Consider the following 16,631-nt stretch of genomic DNA (forward strand, 5'->3'; position numbering starts at 1 on the left):
TATGATCCTCTAGAAGGTTTAAAAACAACCAGTCAACAAGCAAACTTATCATTCAGCACATTCACTCACAGGTTCCATGCACGCATTACATCCACAGCTTCAATGTCCTAATTACTTTGTTCATTTTAGTAAAAGGCAGATTTGTACAGGTGAGTCGATCTTCAGTTTAATCTTAAATAATGGTTGTGAAGGAGACTGGCGGACCGCTAGGGGAAGTGAGTTCCAGAGTGTAGGGACTTGACATCTGAATGATCTTTGTCCAGCTGATTTTAGTTTAGTTCTAGGGACTGAGAGGAGCAGCTGGGATGAGGACGTCAGGGACCTAGTTGGAGAGTACTTTATCAGTTTTGATGACAAGTAAGGAGGGAGGGTGCCATGAAAGTAGTTGAAAGCGAGAGTGCCCAGCTTGTACTGTATTCTCTGTTACACTGGAAGCCAGTGGAGATAATTCAGCAGTGGCGTAGCATGATCCCTGCGCTTCTTTCTGAGGATTACACTTGCATGTTCACTGTCAAATATAAATAAATATATTTCGTTTAAAAAACAAACGAGTTCTTGTGTGAAGATGGAGATGTGTAAGATTTGTTCAAATGTAAACGTTGGCATTGTAAAAGCTTTATTTGGCAAAGTTTACGTGTTTGTTCAATTGTAACTGATCTTCAATTACAAAAACTGTCGCATATAGCAGTTATACAACATGAAGTCAATCTGTCTGCCTGAAAGATCACAAGATCAATATTGAAAACCGGTCATAACCAAGTATACATGTAGTAATGCTTAACTAGCCAAAATCCAAAGACCACGACTGGTCGCGCTCTTCTCGGCGAATTGTGTGAACGTAGTACCTTATTTTTATAAAACAGATTTGTTTTTCCTGAGCTCATTTGTATAGTTCACATACATATATGTATACGACTTGTGTCTGTCTGTCTGTGTGTTCGCGATGCACGGCCAAAGTTTTCGATGGATCTGCTTCAAATTTGGTGGGCATATTCAGGTAGACCCCGGACACAACCTGGTCGATGAGAATTTCCAACACGTGCTCTCAGCGCGCAGCGCTGAACCGATTTTAGTTTTTCTGTTCATCTTCCAAGATCCATTCCCAGTAACTCTTCCTTATCTTCTCCAGTGTTCTGCGTTTATCTCCCTTCCTTCGTGTGGCGTCAATCCATATTCCCGTTACTATGTTTAGAAGGTCACTGTCCACAACGCTCAATCCATATTCCCGTTACTATTTTTAGAAGTTTTCCTTCGTGTGGCGTCAATCGCGTACGGTGCGCCACTCACCCGGCGAAGCCGGTATTCATCTAGTAACATATCTATATATTCTTGGATTCATGAATTTAATATAAATACAATGCAATCTGTTTTGAATATATGAGTGGAAATTCGATTCTAATGAGAACTGTAATGAGCAAACAAAAAAAGTAAGTTTTATGTTCCAAGCTGATATGAAATCCCATCTGAGCCAAATAATGACCAACATGTCAAACAATTTCAAGTAATTGAAAACTGTGATCGTGACAGTGCCGCTTCGATTTTCACTGCCACAGTATAACAGCATTTTGGTATTTCTGTGCGCCAGGGCAAATTTCGCTTTCTTCAGTAGGTTCACTAAGACATTCATCGAAAAGATTAAGAAATGGTCTGAAAATAGCATCTGGAATAATTTGTAAGTAAAGAGTCAAAACGTCAGTAAATAACAATATTTTGACTAGCAATTATTTTAACCATAATGTATTAATGATTATAAAGGATAAACGAGAATATGTACGAGGATGTAATTTATGTGAGGATGCGGGTATGGATATGTGTGGTTTGGATTATGTGTGGACTGATGTGTACTTTTATGTGTCTATATATTCTGAGGGTGTGTTTTTATGTGATGTTACACGACCCAAAAGAAACATTTCTGTTAATAAAATTCATACAATAACATTTTATTGAATTAATTGAATAACGATCTCTCCAGGAGTTTTCTGAAAATCGCTCCAAATGTACACACTGACGCACACACACACACACACACACACACACACACACACACACACACACACACACACTCCGGCACTTGTTTGAAAACATTAAGTCATAACTTGACTAAACGTAAGAACACAAGCAGAACTGATACAAACAAATCCAGGCTACAACATTACACATTTCGCGAATGTTCTATCAATCTGGGAGCAGTTAAGTCGACTGAGAATGCGATATTTACGTCGCGCAGACACTCAATGCTGTGTACAATTACATTGCCTTCAGGACACGAAAGACGGGGTTGGGATCCGGGATCAGTCAACCGACATGTAGGCTGGGAAGCGTTTGGATGTGTGCGAAGTAATTGCTATAAAATTCATTTTAGGTGCAGTTGATTCATTTCAGTGTGCCTGCACACATCTAATCGAGTTGGCCGGGAAAAAACCATGCGATGAGTTCGAAATATCGTACATTTTATTTTAGTTTTCGGAGCGACAGTTTTTCACAAGCTACCCAAGGAAACTATTCAATAACATCACACGATAGCTTAATCAGCATGGCGTAAGCAGTTTATTGGTCTCATCTATGTATAGATATATTTGTTTGTTTCCCAGGGGCGCATTTCACTGCTCGCATTATAATGATTGTTAGGCGATTGCAGATTCAGTCTTTGTCTATGTGCCTTGTGAAATTATGTCCATTGAGAACAACGTGGATCGTGCATGTGACTGTTAGGTAATAAGTTTTTTTCCATGTTCAGCTTCACCTACTTACGTTGCGTTTATTTATTAATCTGTGCATTTGTTAGTGGATACGTACATGTATTTCTTTCAAGGTTACCTAACATTATATCAGTGCAATAGGACAAGCAATCATTCAGCTCAGAAGGCCAAACACTGTTATTGCGCCATTGCAGTTTGCACTTGGCGTGCAAATGCACCGATCATTCGGTTCACGGTTTCTGATCGATACCCTCAGCCACCTTGGCTGTAGCTGTTCTTACACAGAGGTACGGAAATTTGAACTGAATGCTGCGCAATCATATGGCATTGATCTCCCACCTACTACTGTGTATGCCTGCCTGTGCAGAAATCCCCGACGCAATGCAGTCTGTCACAGACGTTGCATTCCATTCTAGCGAGCAACAAACGCAGCACAAAGAGTTGAGCGTGGCAAGGCAGAAGCGAGATCACACAGACATTCAGCTGATCTTGAGATATCTGCTTGATAGGAACCCTTTCACTGTGGATACAGCCCTCCGATCCATTTCAAGCGGAAAAGAAGCTGAAGCTACTGTGAATGCAGAACAAGCAAAAGGCGTAGGAAACAAGATTCTGAGCAGCATGATCGGAAATAATGTTGTGGATTTCACCTTTAAAAAGAAGGATCAAGCTGTAACCATGGCTCTGAAAGCCAAGTCGTCCAATCTGCACGATGATCTAGTACATGTTCACTCCATGCTGTTGTTCCAGAGACTAGTGACAACTGTGAAGAACACCAACGGATGTCTTGAGGACGCCTTTGCCTTTGAGATGTGCAGTGTCCCAGCATCGCTGTTTGATTCGGGTGGTCTGCCAAGACAAGGTACCAAGGCTGCACTGGCAACTTACATCTGGACTTCAACAAAGCAGGTAAATGGTGTTATTCCTGATGATGTAACATATGTCATCGATGGTGGCTTGCTGTTGCACCTTCTGCCCTGGTGCCGTGGTTCAACATACAACCAGCTTACTCCGAGTTACGCAGACTTTCTCATTCGTCATTTTGGCAAAGGAACTGTTGTTTTTGATGGATACAGCTGCGGACCTACCACCAAAGATGCAGCCCATTTGCGAAGAACAAGCAGAGCCAATACAGCATGTGCCATCACTTTTGAGGGTGACATGGTCCTGTGCGAACCAAAGGAGCGCTTCCTGACGAATCCAAACAACAAACAGCGGTTCATCAACCTCCTTAGTTCCCGTTTTTCACAGCACGGCTTTGACACTGTCCATACAACTGCTGATGCTGATAGGCTCGTCGTAAAGACTTCTCTGGAATTGGCAAGGAAAGGAAACGTGATTCTGGTTGGCGAGGACACCGATCTGCTCATCCTTCTGTTGTGCCATCTTACGCCAGATCACTGCCCCGTCTTCTTCACATCAGTGAGATCATCGACAGCAAAATCAGCTGCAAAAGTATGGGACATCAGAAAAGTCCAGACTGTTCTTGGATCTCAAGTTTGTGAGAACATCCTGTTTGCGCACGCCTTTGGTGGATGCGATACAATTAGCAGTCCATTCGGGATTGGAAAACCAATGTGTTTAACGAAATTGACCCAGTCAACAGTGTTCGTGCAGCAGGCCCATGTCTTCAGCGCCAGTCCTTGCAGACACTTGTGACAGGGGAGGCTACCGCTCCTTTCACAGCAGACTCTGCACCCGAGTTGTTGGCCTTTAAAAGTCAACACCGGTGTATTGTAGAATTCTGTTTGTGATGGGGTCTGGTGGTTTCCGATTGTCTGTATGTTCATGGAAACCTTCGGGTTTGCATAACAGTTTTTATAGGGCTAAGAAATTAGCCCTAACATTTTCAATCCTGTTTGATTGCACTTCGCCTCCCGAGGTGATCGTAGTGTTTCGGCACTCGGTTACATCTGGTGCTTGCGAGCAGGGATGGGACTCGGCATGATATGTTCAGGTAATGGCATAATATGACCACTGAACATTTTCGTGCTGTTCCCATTCTGCGAATTTGGGATGGACAGTGGTCCCCCGGTTCGGAACTTCGGGACGAAGTTCATTCAAACGGGGGCGATTGTGACAGGGGAGGCTTCCGCTCCTTTCACAGCAGACTCTGCACTCGAGTTGTTGGCCTTTAAAAGTCAACACCGTTGTATTGTAGAATTCTGTTTGTGATGGGATCTGGTGGTTTCCGATTGTCTGTATGTTCATGGAAACCTTCGGGTGTGCATAACAGTTTTTATAGGGCTAAGAAATTAGCTCTAACATTTTTAATCCTGTTTGATTGCACTTCGCCTCCCGAGGTGATCGTAGTGTTTCGGCACTCGGTTACACACTGATGAGCTGATAGGAGCAGGAGAAAGGGCCTTTGTAGAACTCTATGGGGGGAAGGAAAGAGACACTTTGAACTTCCTCCGCTACATCAAGTACATGCAGAAAGTCTCTACATGTACCTCATCGTTTCAGCCCTGCAAACTCCCACCTACATCAGCAGCAGCTAAATTCCATTCCATGAGAACATACTTCCAGGTGCAAGAATGGATGCACTTGCATCAAGAACAGTTCCTCCTGGATCCGATGGACTGGGGATGGGAGATTGTTCAAGGCGCCATGCTTCCTATTCTCATTGACATTGCTGCTGGTCCTGGTGATCTACTCGATGTCATCCGATGCAATTGCAAGACAGAGTGTCGAACAGCAAGATGTTCATGCCGAAAACACGGCCTCGTGTGTACGTCTGGCTGTAGAGAGTGCAGAGGGGAGAGCTGTGCCAACACTGTGACCGAGGTTGCCTGTGTAGGTACATCAGACGATGAAGACGGGCTTTAGCGTAAGTACGAGGTCATGTTGAATAGAGTGTGCGTGTGCATGTTCACATGTGTAATGCAACAGTAACGGGTAAAGGAGGGAGAATATCAGCACAGTAATTGTCAACTCACATACCTGTCAAACGCGACCCGGGAGACGCGCCCTGTGAAACCACACCGAATGCGCTAGATTTGAGCTTCGGCTACGTTATTTCGCGCTAAATAAATGCAATTGAACCTATTTATCAACTGAATGTGCTTTTCTTACATACTATATGAGTGACATATGGCACATCCCTTAAAATAAGACATGTTATAGACGTGAGAGGTGAGGGACGGAGCATATTCGGAATACCGTTATTGCGCAGTTGTCATCATTCTTTAAAAGCTTCAAAAATATAGTTCGCATGGGAAAACATTGGCCAACTCGGTTTTACCTGATCAATGGTTGCATGTAGAGTACAAAAAAGGTGAAATAAATTTTATAGCAATTTGTTCACACAGGAGGTGAGTTCTGATGAAATCTGCCTAGCCTAATGCTTCACAAGCTCTGTATAAGCAATGCGAAAAAGTAGTCTCTGTACACAGCGACGTCTTTGTATGTTTTGTGTCAGTGCGCGTTCAACAAACTGTCTGGGTTTAATTGCGTCTCTGTCTATGGTGTACAGGCGCAAGAACTTGTGTGTGTGTGTGTGTGTGTGTGTGTGTGGGTGGGTGGGTGGGTGGGTGTGGGTGTGTGTGTGGGTGGGTGTGTGGGTTTGTGTGTGTGTGTGTGTGTGTGTGTGTGTGTGTTCCACTATGGTTCGATCTGTGTATGTTTGTGTGTCCGTCTGTCTGTCTGTCGGTCGGTCGGTCGCTCTGTATACTTGATTGTCATTCTGTTTAGAGTACTTGTGTTTGACTGTTACAGAAAACTACACGAACCCAAATGGATGAAGGCCGCAAAAGAAAACCTGTACAACTACAACAAACCCCTGGTGTTGCTGAAAAGCAATCTGAAGAAGGGACATATATCACGTCAAAACGTCTTAAGGTGTCACACCATGCATACCAAAGTGAAGAAAGTACAAGCACGTCAGCTTGGACAGGTAAGAACGCACTCAATAGTCTTGTGGTCTTCAAAGATAGTGTGCTCTCTTGTTAAGCAACGCTGGTAATCAAACTCTCTCCAGATAGAGTACAGCTTTTAAACAACAGATCAGAACAGATCATGCTTGTTCACGGAATATTTGTTAAGTTTGTCAAAGCGCAATTCAATATTTGCTTGTTATCTTGCATAGTGTTTTCTGTTCTTATTTTCTGAAGGATTGAAACTGGCGTGTTCATAACATTTACAAACGTGAGCATACATTTAGCTTACTGCAACTAGTGTAGGAAAATTGGGAAGCTATCACCAAAATAACCTACATAAAACTCTTCGCTGAAGCAACAGAAGAAGAACAACTTGATTAGTAGGTTATCAAAGAAGCAACAAAGAGTGGACTTCGAGATCTGCTCAGAGTCAGAAAGAAACCTGCAAGAATGTTTAAACAAAATGCACGAATACTGTTTAAAATGGCGTCTAAATATTAATGTAAACAAAACGAAAGTTATAGTTTTTTCCAGAGGTAAAATTAGAAATAAACCATTGTTTACGTATAATGGCAATTTAATCGAAGTAGTGTTTGATGTGATGTACTTGGGCATTAAGATTCATCATAATAATAAATGTTCAGTCGCACAGAAGAATCTATATGATCGTGCCTCAAGGGCAATGTTTGTTCTTTTGCGTACTTGTAGGCAATTGTCACTGCCTGTGGACATACAAGTTGACCTGTTCGATAAAATGATTGCTCCAATTTTATTATACGGATGTGAGGTATGGGGTTTTGGTTCCTGTTAACTGGCTACTAAACTTCAATTGCGTTTTTATAAAATTGTTTTCAAACTAAAAAAATCAACTCCAAATGCTATGATATTTGGTGAACTTGGAAGATATCTACTAGATGTTAATATGAAATGTAGAATGCTTTGCTATTGGTATAAACTGATTAGTCCTATTCATAAAAATAAATTTTCAAGTATTGTGTATCGCTTTACTTATAAATTGTATATTAACAAGATGATTGAATCTAATTATTTATGTTTTATTGAAAAAACCTTAAATGAAATTGGTCTCTCTGGCATTTGGACTTTTCAAGAAAATGTTCAATACTCAAGCACATGGTTTAAAAAGAAAGTAACAAGTCGCGTAAGGCGAAAATACAATATTTAGTCAAGTAGCTGTCGAACTCACAGAATGAAACGCAATGCCATTTTACTCGTAGCATCGTCAGGCCACCGCTCATGGCAAAGGCAGTGAAATTGACAAGAAGAGCGGGGTAGTAGTTGCGCTAAGAAGGATAGCACGCTTTTCTGTACCTCTCTTTGTTTTAACTTTCTGAGCGTGTTTTTAATCCAAACATATCATATCTATATCTTTTTGGAATCAGGAACCGACAAGGAATAAGATGAAAGTGTTTTTAAATTGATTTGGACAATTTAATTTTGATAATAATTTTTATATATTTAATTTTCAGAGCTTGTTTTTAATCCGAATATAACATATTTATATGTTTTTGGAATCAGCAAATGATGGAGAATAAGATAAACGTAAATTTGGATCGTTTTATAAATTTTTATTTTTTTTTACAATTTTCAGATTTTTAATGACCAAAGTCATTAATTAATTTTTAAGCCACCAAGCTGAAATGCAATACCGAACCCCGGGCTTCGTCGAAGATTACTTGACCAAAATTTCAACCAATTTGGTTGAAAAATGAGGGCGTGACAGTGCCGCCTCAACTTTCACGAAAAGCCGGATATGACGTCATCAAAGACATTTATCAAAAAAATGAAAAAAACTTTCGGGGATTTCATACCCAGGAACTCTCATGTCAAATTTCATAAAGATCGGTCCAGTAGTTTAGTCTGAATCGCTCTACACACACACACACAGACAGACAGACAGACACACACGCACACACACACACGCACATACACCACGACCCTCGTTTCGATTCCCCCTCGATGTTAAAATATTTAGTCAAAACTTGACTAAATATAAAAAGAAGCTTGTATGACCAGTATATCCATAAATGGTTTACAGAAATTGGAACAAAAAATATGTTTTGGAATTATCGAATGTTTAAAGATACTTTTGCATGTGAAGATTATGTCACACACCTGCCATATCAGCAATGTGTTTCAATGATGAAATTTAGAACATTAAACAACAATTTGCCTGTACAGAAAGAACGTTACCTTAACATCCCGAGATCAGAAAGAACTTGCACCAAATGTGTATCACAAGACATAGGTGATGAATTCCATTATTTATTTGTCTGTGATTTTTTCAAAGAAGAAAGAGCTGAGTTGTTACCACCTTACTATTGGAAAAAACCTAATGCACTTAAATTTAAAAAGTTGTTTGCTACTAAGAAAAAGAAATTGCTAAAGAATATTTTGGACTTTATTAATAGAATTTGTAAAAGGTTTTCATAATTTAAAATTTTTTATTTTTGGCTCACGTAAGTGTAGCCTATGCGATCGTAACTTTGTCTGTCTGTGCGTGCGTGCGTATGTGCGTGCGTGCGTGCGTGTGTATGTCTGTGGTAGAAACTCTAACATTTGAAGACGTCACATTACATTTACGTCACATTATGACGTAAGAGGGTTAGACGTCACGCGAAGGAAGTACTGAAAGTCTCGGTCATTATTATTTTGAGCGGGCCGAGACTAGTTGGCAGTCGTGTCCCTGTAAGTAGGCTACATGCAGACAGACAGATCTAGATCTAGTGTCTCGCTTTCTTGCACAGTTTCACCTATGCTCTTTCTGTGTGTGTGTGTGTGTGTTTTAACTTTCTGAGCGTGTTTTTAATCCAAACATATCATATCTATATGTTTTTGGAATCAGGAACCGACAAGGAATAAGATGAAAGTGTTTTTAAATTGATTTCGAAAATTTAATTTCGATAATAATTTTAATATTTTTAATTTTCAGAGCTTGTTTTTAATCCAAATATAACATATTTTATTATTTATATGTTTTTGGAATCAGAAAATGATGGAGAATAAGATAAACGTAAATTTAGATCGTTTTATAAAAAACTTTTTTTTTTTTACAATTTTCAGATTTTTAATGACCAAAGTCATTAATTAATTTTTAAGCCACCACGCTGAAATGCAATACCGAAGTCCGGGCTTCGTCGAAGACTACTTGACCAAAATTTCAACCAATTTGGTTGAAAAATGAGAGCGTGACAGTGCCGCCTCAACTTTCACGAAAAGCCGGATATGACGTCATGAAAGACATTTATCAAAAAAATGAAACAAATGTCTCGGGATATCATACCCAGAAACTTTCATGTCAAATTTCATAAAGATCGGTCCAGTAGTTTAGTCTGAATCGCTTTACACACACACACGCACGCACGCACAGACACACACACACACACACACACCACGACCCTCGTCTCGATTCCCCCCTCTACGTTAAAACATTTAGTCAAAACTTGACTAAATGTAAAAACAGCCAGATATAGATTTGAACTCGACTCAATCGCGTGTCAGGCAAACGCACTAACCGTTCGGCCGCGGTACCAGCTTACTCAGAGTTGAAACTGTAATGCATTGAACAAGACGCTAGCACGCTTTCGCCACAAAGCCAGGATGGTCGAGCATCGGTTGAAATCTTTCGCGAGCAATACCTGCTATTTATCCTGAATGCATAGGTGCTTAAATGACACCATTGTGTGACCACGATGGACATAAACCTACAAACAAATATTTGGACAAGATGTATTTAGAATTGGCGGTTTGAATAACGTATGAAAAGTGACATGGACAGTTTTAGTGAAGTTACCTGACAGGTAGCGACTTTAGAGGAGGGGGATGGGTCCTCTAACTTAACAGCTCGGTGACACCCCGTTAAGGACTTACCGGTGTTTAATAAATAACACTTAGCGGATTTATCGAGCGTAAGTGGTTTTACAAGCCAGTATATGAGTTGCAGCTTTTTCAATTCATGTTAACCAAAGATTTAAAAAAAACTAATTCCTGTCTAAAATTAATGTTAAAAATCAATTTTGATATTCCTTACAATGTACTCTTTTGCACATGTTGAAAATAAACAAATGACAAAGAGTAAAAAAAAAAAACCCAGCCTCAAAGCCCTTTACCTTCCTTCCCTTTGCTTCGTTGCTGCCATAGAGGCATTTTCATGGGTCAAGTTATATGTGACGTAGGAAAATATCCCTGTTAGCTATAAAAGATCGTGGTTTTGGGTTCTCTCCAGACGTACGAGAAATTAAGATCCTGTAAGGGGCTGAAACCTGCGTCTCCCCTGTTTGCGATTCAGTGTCATCAAAACGTTAGTGGGAGTTTTGGCAACCAACCTGGCTTAAGTGTCTAAATGGTACACCAAACTTTCCACTTAGACTGAGTTGCAGTAATACTTTAGAGAACGGTTGTGGGAGGGTCCCAACCTTGTATCATTCCACCGAAGTATCCGTTGTAACACTAAACCGTCCTCCGGAGTTTTGGCAGCTAAACTGGCTTACTTACAGAAAGAGACTTTACAAAATGGTGTCAGACAGAGAGAAAAGCTGATAGTGAACCAATATACAGATATATTTTCTGCAAAGAACCTATGCATTGTACTGACTTGATTTTATGGTTGTTTTATTCAATTCAATACAGGAACTTCACCTGAATCTTGTTGAGTTCATCAGTATTCTGTTTTTCTGTTCGTCTTGTTGTGTGATTGCAATCCCAACAAATGCCTTTCAGACACATACAACAGCTAAGACACAGGCACAGCTAGTTAGAGTTAATGTGAGACTAAGGCCGCTCAGCTTTACATATTAAAGGCCACAGCCTATAGTAACCAGCTTATCAAATGTTAACAAATCTATAGGTATCCAGTACTGCTTTAATGACTATAAAGTCTCAGGAAAAGAAGAATCAAGATAAAACAGGTAGTTTGAATTTATGATTTCTGAAGGTTTTTGTGCAGTTTTATACAATTATTCGTTAAACGCCATGCACATAAAACTTGATTTTGTTTTATAGTTTATAGTTAATTTGAAAGTTTGTTATCAAGTTGGCCTTGCTAAATATTGTAACACAGTTTGAACATCAACTAAAAACGATCATACCTGTTTCATTCCATTCAAAATGTCAATACCCTTCAAGGGTTTGTTTTTTGCTTTGTTGCTATTGTTTTAGACTGAGTATTTCTTCACAGAATACTTGTGGCAGTCGTGGTTATGGTACCATTCATCGTTATGGTACGGGTTATTTATTTCAGAAGGGAAGATTGTGATGACTCTACATGAAGCTTGCCGCGCAGGACTAGCGGAAAAGGTGTACGATCTGCTCCCCTTCCACACTGGCGTGATCAACGAGATGGACTCGACTGGTCAGACTCCGCTTCACATCGCTGCTGCTCGGGGTGATCTCGATATTGTTGACATGTTAATGATTAAGGGAGGGCGTGTTAATGTGGTGAATGCACTGAACCAGACGCCGTTGTTTGTGGCATGCAAAAATAACCACATAGATGTTGCTTTATGTCTGTGTGAAAGGGGGGCGGATGTGAAAGCGTGTACACGTATGAAGAAGACGCCTCTTCATGAAGCAGTGGAAAACAAAAATGAACGCTTAGTTGACTATTTAATTGAAAAAGGGGCAGATGTCAACAGTGTTGACAAGAAAGGCATGTCTCCCCTCAGTCTTGCATGCACAACTAGAAGCCTGAGTTTTGTGAAACTTTTGAAAGAGCATGGAGCAAATGTGAACCCACTTGACGTAGAAGATAAAGAAGGTGAGGGGGTTGCAGTTGCAGTTGCACCACTTGTTACAGCATCTCAGTTCGCCTGTAAAGATATTGTTGAATATCTATTACAAGAGGGTGCTGGTGTTGATGGCGTTGATGGTACAGGTGCCACAGCCTTACACATTGCTACACAAAAGAACTATGAGAGTATTGTGGAATTGTTGCTGCATAAAAATGCTAATGTGAATAAGCCCACAATCTCAGGCAGTACACCCCTTCATATTGCTTCACAAGGTGGCCATCTTTGTTTAGCAAAGAAATTGTTGAAACGCTATGCTGATGTTCACCAGGCTGACAGCCAAGGACGTACACCTCTGTACTTTGCCTCATTGCACGGCCACATTGGCATTGTTAAGTTATTGTTGAATATGACGGACAATGTGAACAAAGCTACAGAGCAAGGATTAACATCTCTTTCTGCTGCGGCAGAGCATGGGTATACTGACATTGTCAAACTTCTTCTAGAAAGCGGTGCTGATGTTGACAAGGCGCCTCTGTTCTTTGCGTCATTTGAAGGCCACTTCCCTATTGTTGAATTGTTGCTGCAAAAGAACGCTAATGCGGCCAATGCTTCAATGCAAGGATTCTCACGCTCTGCTACTGCGGCAGAGTATGATAATACTGATGGGGGGCTTCTTTTGAAACGCGTTGCTGATGTTGACAAGGCTGCCGATGATGGAACTACGCCTCTGTTCTGGGCGTCATTGAAAGGCCACTTCCGCATTGTTGAACTGTTGATACAGAATAAAGCCGATGTGAACAAAGCTACAGGCCAAGGATACACGCCTCTTTTTGTTGCGTCAAAGAATGGTCATACTGACATTGTCAGGCTTCTTCTAGAAAACGGTGCTGACGTTGATAAGGCTGTCCATGACGAAGTTACACCTCTGTACTTGGCGTCATTGAACGGCCACTTCCAGATTGTTGAACTATTACTACAAAAAAACTCCAAAGGGAAAAAAGCTGAGATGCTATGCGCAGCCCTACATGCTGCGTCAGAGAATGGCCACACTGAAATAGGCAGGCTTCTTCTGAAAAACGGTGCTCATGTTGATGCGCTCAACAAGGAAAACATCACACCTCTGTTCAATGCGTCACAACGTGGGAACGTTGATATTGTGAATCTTTTGCTAGAGTTCAAAGCTGATGTCGACCCCTCAAATGGGCGCATTTCACCTCTTATGATTGCATCACTAAATGGTCACCTCTTTATCGTTGAAGTTCTTCTGAAACACGGTGCTGGTGTTCACACAGCGGACTATATGGGCCGGACAGCCATCAGCATGGCAGCATTAAATGGTCATAAAAACATTGTTCAGTTGTTGCTCCGTAATGATGCACATGCGGATTCGGATTCGCTTAATAACACGTGCCCTACACCTCTTCAGTTTGCTTGTAGAAATGGACATGAAATAGTGGTAGAACTCCTTCTGCAGTACAAGGTAGATGTAGACCGAGATTCAAGCAGCTGGCCAACCCCTCTGATATTGTGTCTACAAGAAGGGTATTCAAACATAGCAAATATGTTGATACAACACAAAGCGGATGTTCACAAATCTGACCGGAATGGAAACACACCTCTGCTGGCAGCAGCACTGACGGGCTGTACAGACATAGTCAAACTTTTTGTAGATCAGGGATGCGAAGTGGAAGTCGAAAACTCTTCAGGAGCTCGGCCTCTTCTTGCTGCCTGTGAAAAAGGCCACTTTGACATTGTGAAACTCTTTCTTGATCACGGGGCGAATGTGAACACGGAAAACAAAGATGGTCAAACGGCAGTATCGTGTGCTGAGGAGAACGGCCACTGTGAGATATTGCAGTACCTTATCGCGAAGGGGGGTAAACGTCAGAAGGATGTCCAAGAGACAAAAGAACAAGCCTTTGAAAACAACAGGCCGAGAATTGACGGAAAGTCGATAATGTACGACAGCGTTTTCCCTTTCCCCACAAATGTATTAACAGTATCAAAGCCCTGGTAGGAGACAACAGTTAGAAGGTGGAGCCCCGTTTGACGGAGTACCTGATGGTGTCCCGAATATAATACATGTTGCACCTCAAACGAATTATCCGGTGATAGGGCAAGTCGCCTATTGAGATAGAAGTGCTATCTGGAGATGTTCCCGATAAAATCAATTCTATCATTGAAAGGAACACAGAACACTTTTTCGTAAGGTCTTTTCACTCACTGTCTGCACTATGGTGATTGTTTTTGTATTTGATATGTTCGGATCACTCCGGCATTTTGCTGTATGGTATAAGTCAGTCTTTTACCGCAAACAATGTAGACTAGGCGATATGCACTTTGTTTTCAAGTAATGTTCACGTTTTACATTGTAGTGGCATCCTCTAGGCCTGTGGATGACTATTTGTTAGATCTATTTAGAAATTATCCTGTGTTGTTGGTCCTACCTGGCAAAAGTCCCTCTATTGTATGACACTTGACTGTGATGGCAGTGGTGTCATGTGGCAGTGTTTTTACTTACAGATAGTCCTTTTGTTTCTTATTCTACAAATGGAGATGGACTCATTGTTCTCAAAACTTGAATGTCTGAGTTTTGTTGATGTACCGTAAACAACCTTGTAAACGCCAAACCCCGTATGCAAAATGTTTGCCCAAATGTTGAGGGTGGGCGTTTACTAGGTACAGTACCCTGTTTATAAGTTCCTCGTCAGAAAGAACGAAATTCGGTCGCATGGTTTGAACATGTTAATATGACTCGTTTCTGTGGGGGGATAAATAAAACCCATCCTCTATGGGGGTTTTCATTTGAAAACAACCGTGTCCGTGTGTTTGCGATTGCCTCCACAGAATGAAACCTTTAAAAAGAATCATGAAATGAGTCAGTTTTATTATGGTTTATAACAAATGCCAATAACTCAAAATAACATTGAAAAAGGCTGACTCAGTGACTGCTAGAACCAGCGTTAGTGAATGCACAACATAATTGCCATACCTGTAATCAGTTATTTTATACTGATCAAGGCCATCCAGCAAACAACAACAACAACAAAAGGTTTGTTTTTTGTGTAGGAGAGATAACCTCTTGCAAAACTCAGCGTAATCAAACACTGATCTGTTCAGTCACACAGCCGATCCCCTGAACCTTAGAGCCTCCAATGTTGTTATCCGCTTTTTGGCACTGCTTTCCAGCTGGGACCAAGAGTACGAACTCAACGATATAATTTGAGTACAGCCTCTTGTCATTATTCACGTGGATGAATTGTCTCTACGAATGAAAAACTTAACAAAAAAAGCAATTACAACAATGTTTCAGGAAGAACTTTTTACCGGACACCATTGATCCAAACGTAGGGAGAGGGCGTTTACTCGATACCGGATGTTTACAAGGTAGTTCACGGTATATACAATAAGATGACGTTAAATTCCAGGAAGCAGGACTTCTTGGGAACAAGTTAGTTAGTTAGTTAACTGTTGCTTAATGGGTCCAGCGGACAATTTAGGCCAAATCAGGACCCCGTTCTTGGGAACAAGCATAGCGGAAGTTTGTTTGTTTGTTTGTTCGTTCATGGGCTGAAACTCCCACGGCTTTTACGTGTATAACCGTTTTTACCCCGCCATTTAGGCAGCCATACGCCGCTTTCGGAGGAAGCATGCTGGGTATTTTCGTGTTTCTACAACCCACCGAACTCTGACATGGATTACAGGATCTTTTTCGTGCGCACTTGGTCTTGTGCTTGCGTGTACACACGGGGGTGTTCGGACACCGAGGAGAGTCTGCACACTTCTTCTTCTTCTTCTTCAGCGTTCCAGGATTAGTCTGCACACAAAGTTGACTCTGAGAAATAAATCTCTCGCCGAACGTGGGGACGGACTCACGCTGACAGCGGCCAACTGGATACAAATCCAGCGCGCTACCGACTGAGCTACATCCCCGCCCACATAGGGGAAGTAATCAGGGGCGGACCTATGGGGGGTTCCTGGGTGCCCGGAACCCCCCCCCCCCCCCATGCATCCGTTTTTTGTTTTTTGGGGGGTTTTTTAGTAAAAAAATAAAGCGCTTGTGCTTTCCTTCCTTCCAAATGCAACATGCTTGAAACTGACGAGAAACATACGTGCACATATTTGTACACGCATATTTACTGAATAGATACCTTGTTATCTTCCAGGAGAGGCCTCCGATTGACCTAAACAAATAAAATTCCTTCAGCATATGGGGGGCTTCGCCCCCCAGACCCCCCACCAGGGCTTTGCCCCTGGACCCCACCGGGGCCTGAGCGGCTCCTGGACCCCTGCTCCAATTTGGACCC

At 41.5% G+C, this 16,631-nt stretch overlaps 1 protein-coding gene across 1 annotated transcript; it reads left to right on the plus strand.

Annotated features, from left to right (window-relative positions):
- The first annotated feature begins 3,080 nt into the window (after positions 1–3,080).
- Positions 3,081–15,412, plus strand: LOC138949951 (serine/threonine-protein phosphatase 6 regulatory ankyrin repeat subunit B-like). The gene is made up of 5 exons (XM_070321735.1): positions 3,081–4,196; positions 5,166–5,386; positions 6,011–6,013; positions 6,417–6,594; positions 11,753–15,412. The coding sequence occupies exons 1-5, from the start codon at positions 3,081–3,083 to the stop codon at positions 14,339–14,341; spliced, it is 4,107 nt and encodes a 1,368-aa protein (XP_070177836.1). The 3' UTR covers positions 14,342–15,412.
- Positions 15,413–16,631: the final 1,219 nt, after the last annotated feature.

This window comes from Littorina saxatilis, linkage group LG16, assembly GCF_037325665.1.
Source record: "Littorina saxatilis isolate snail1 linkage group LG16, US_GU_Lsax_2.0, whole genome shotgun sequence".
NCBI classification, from domain to species: domain Eukaryota; kingdom Metazoa; phylum Mollusca; class Gastropoda; order Littorinimorpha; family Littorinidae; genus Littorina; species Littorina saxatilis.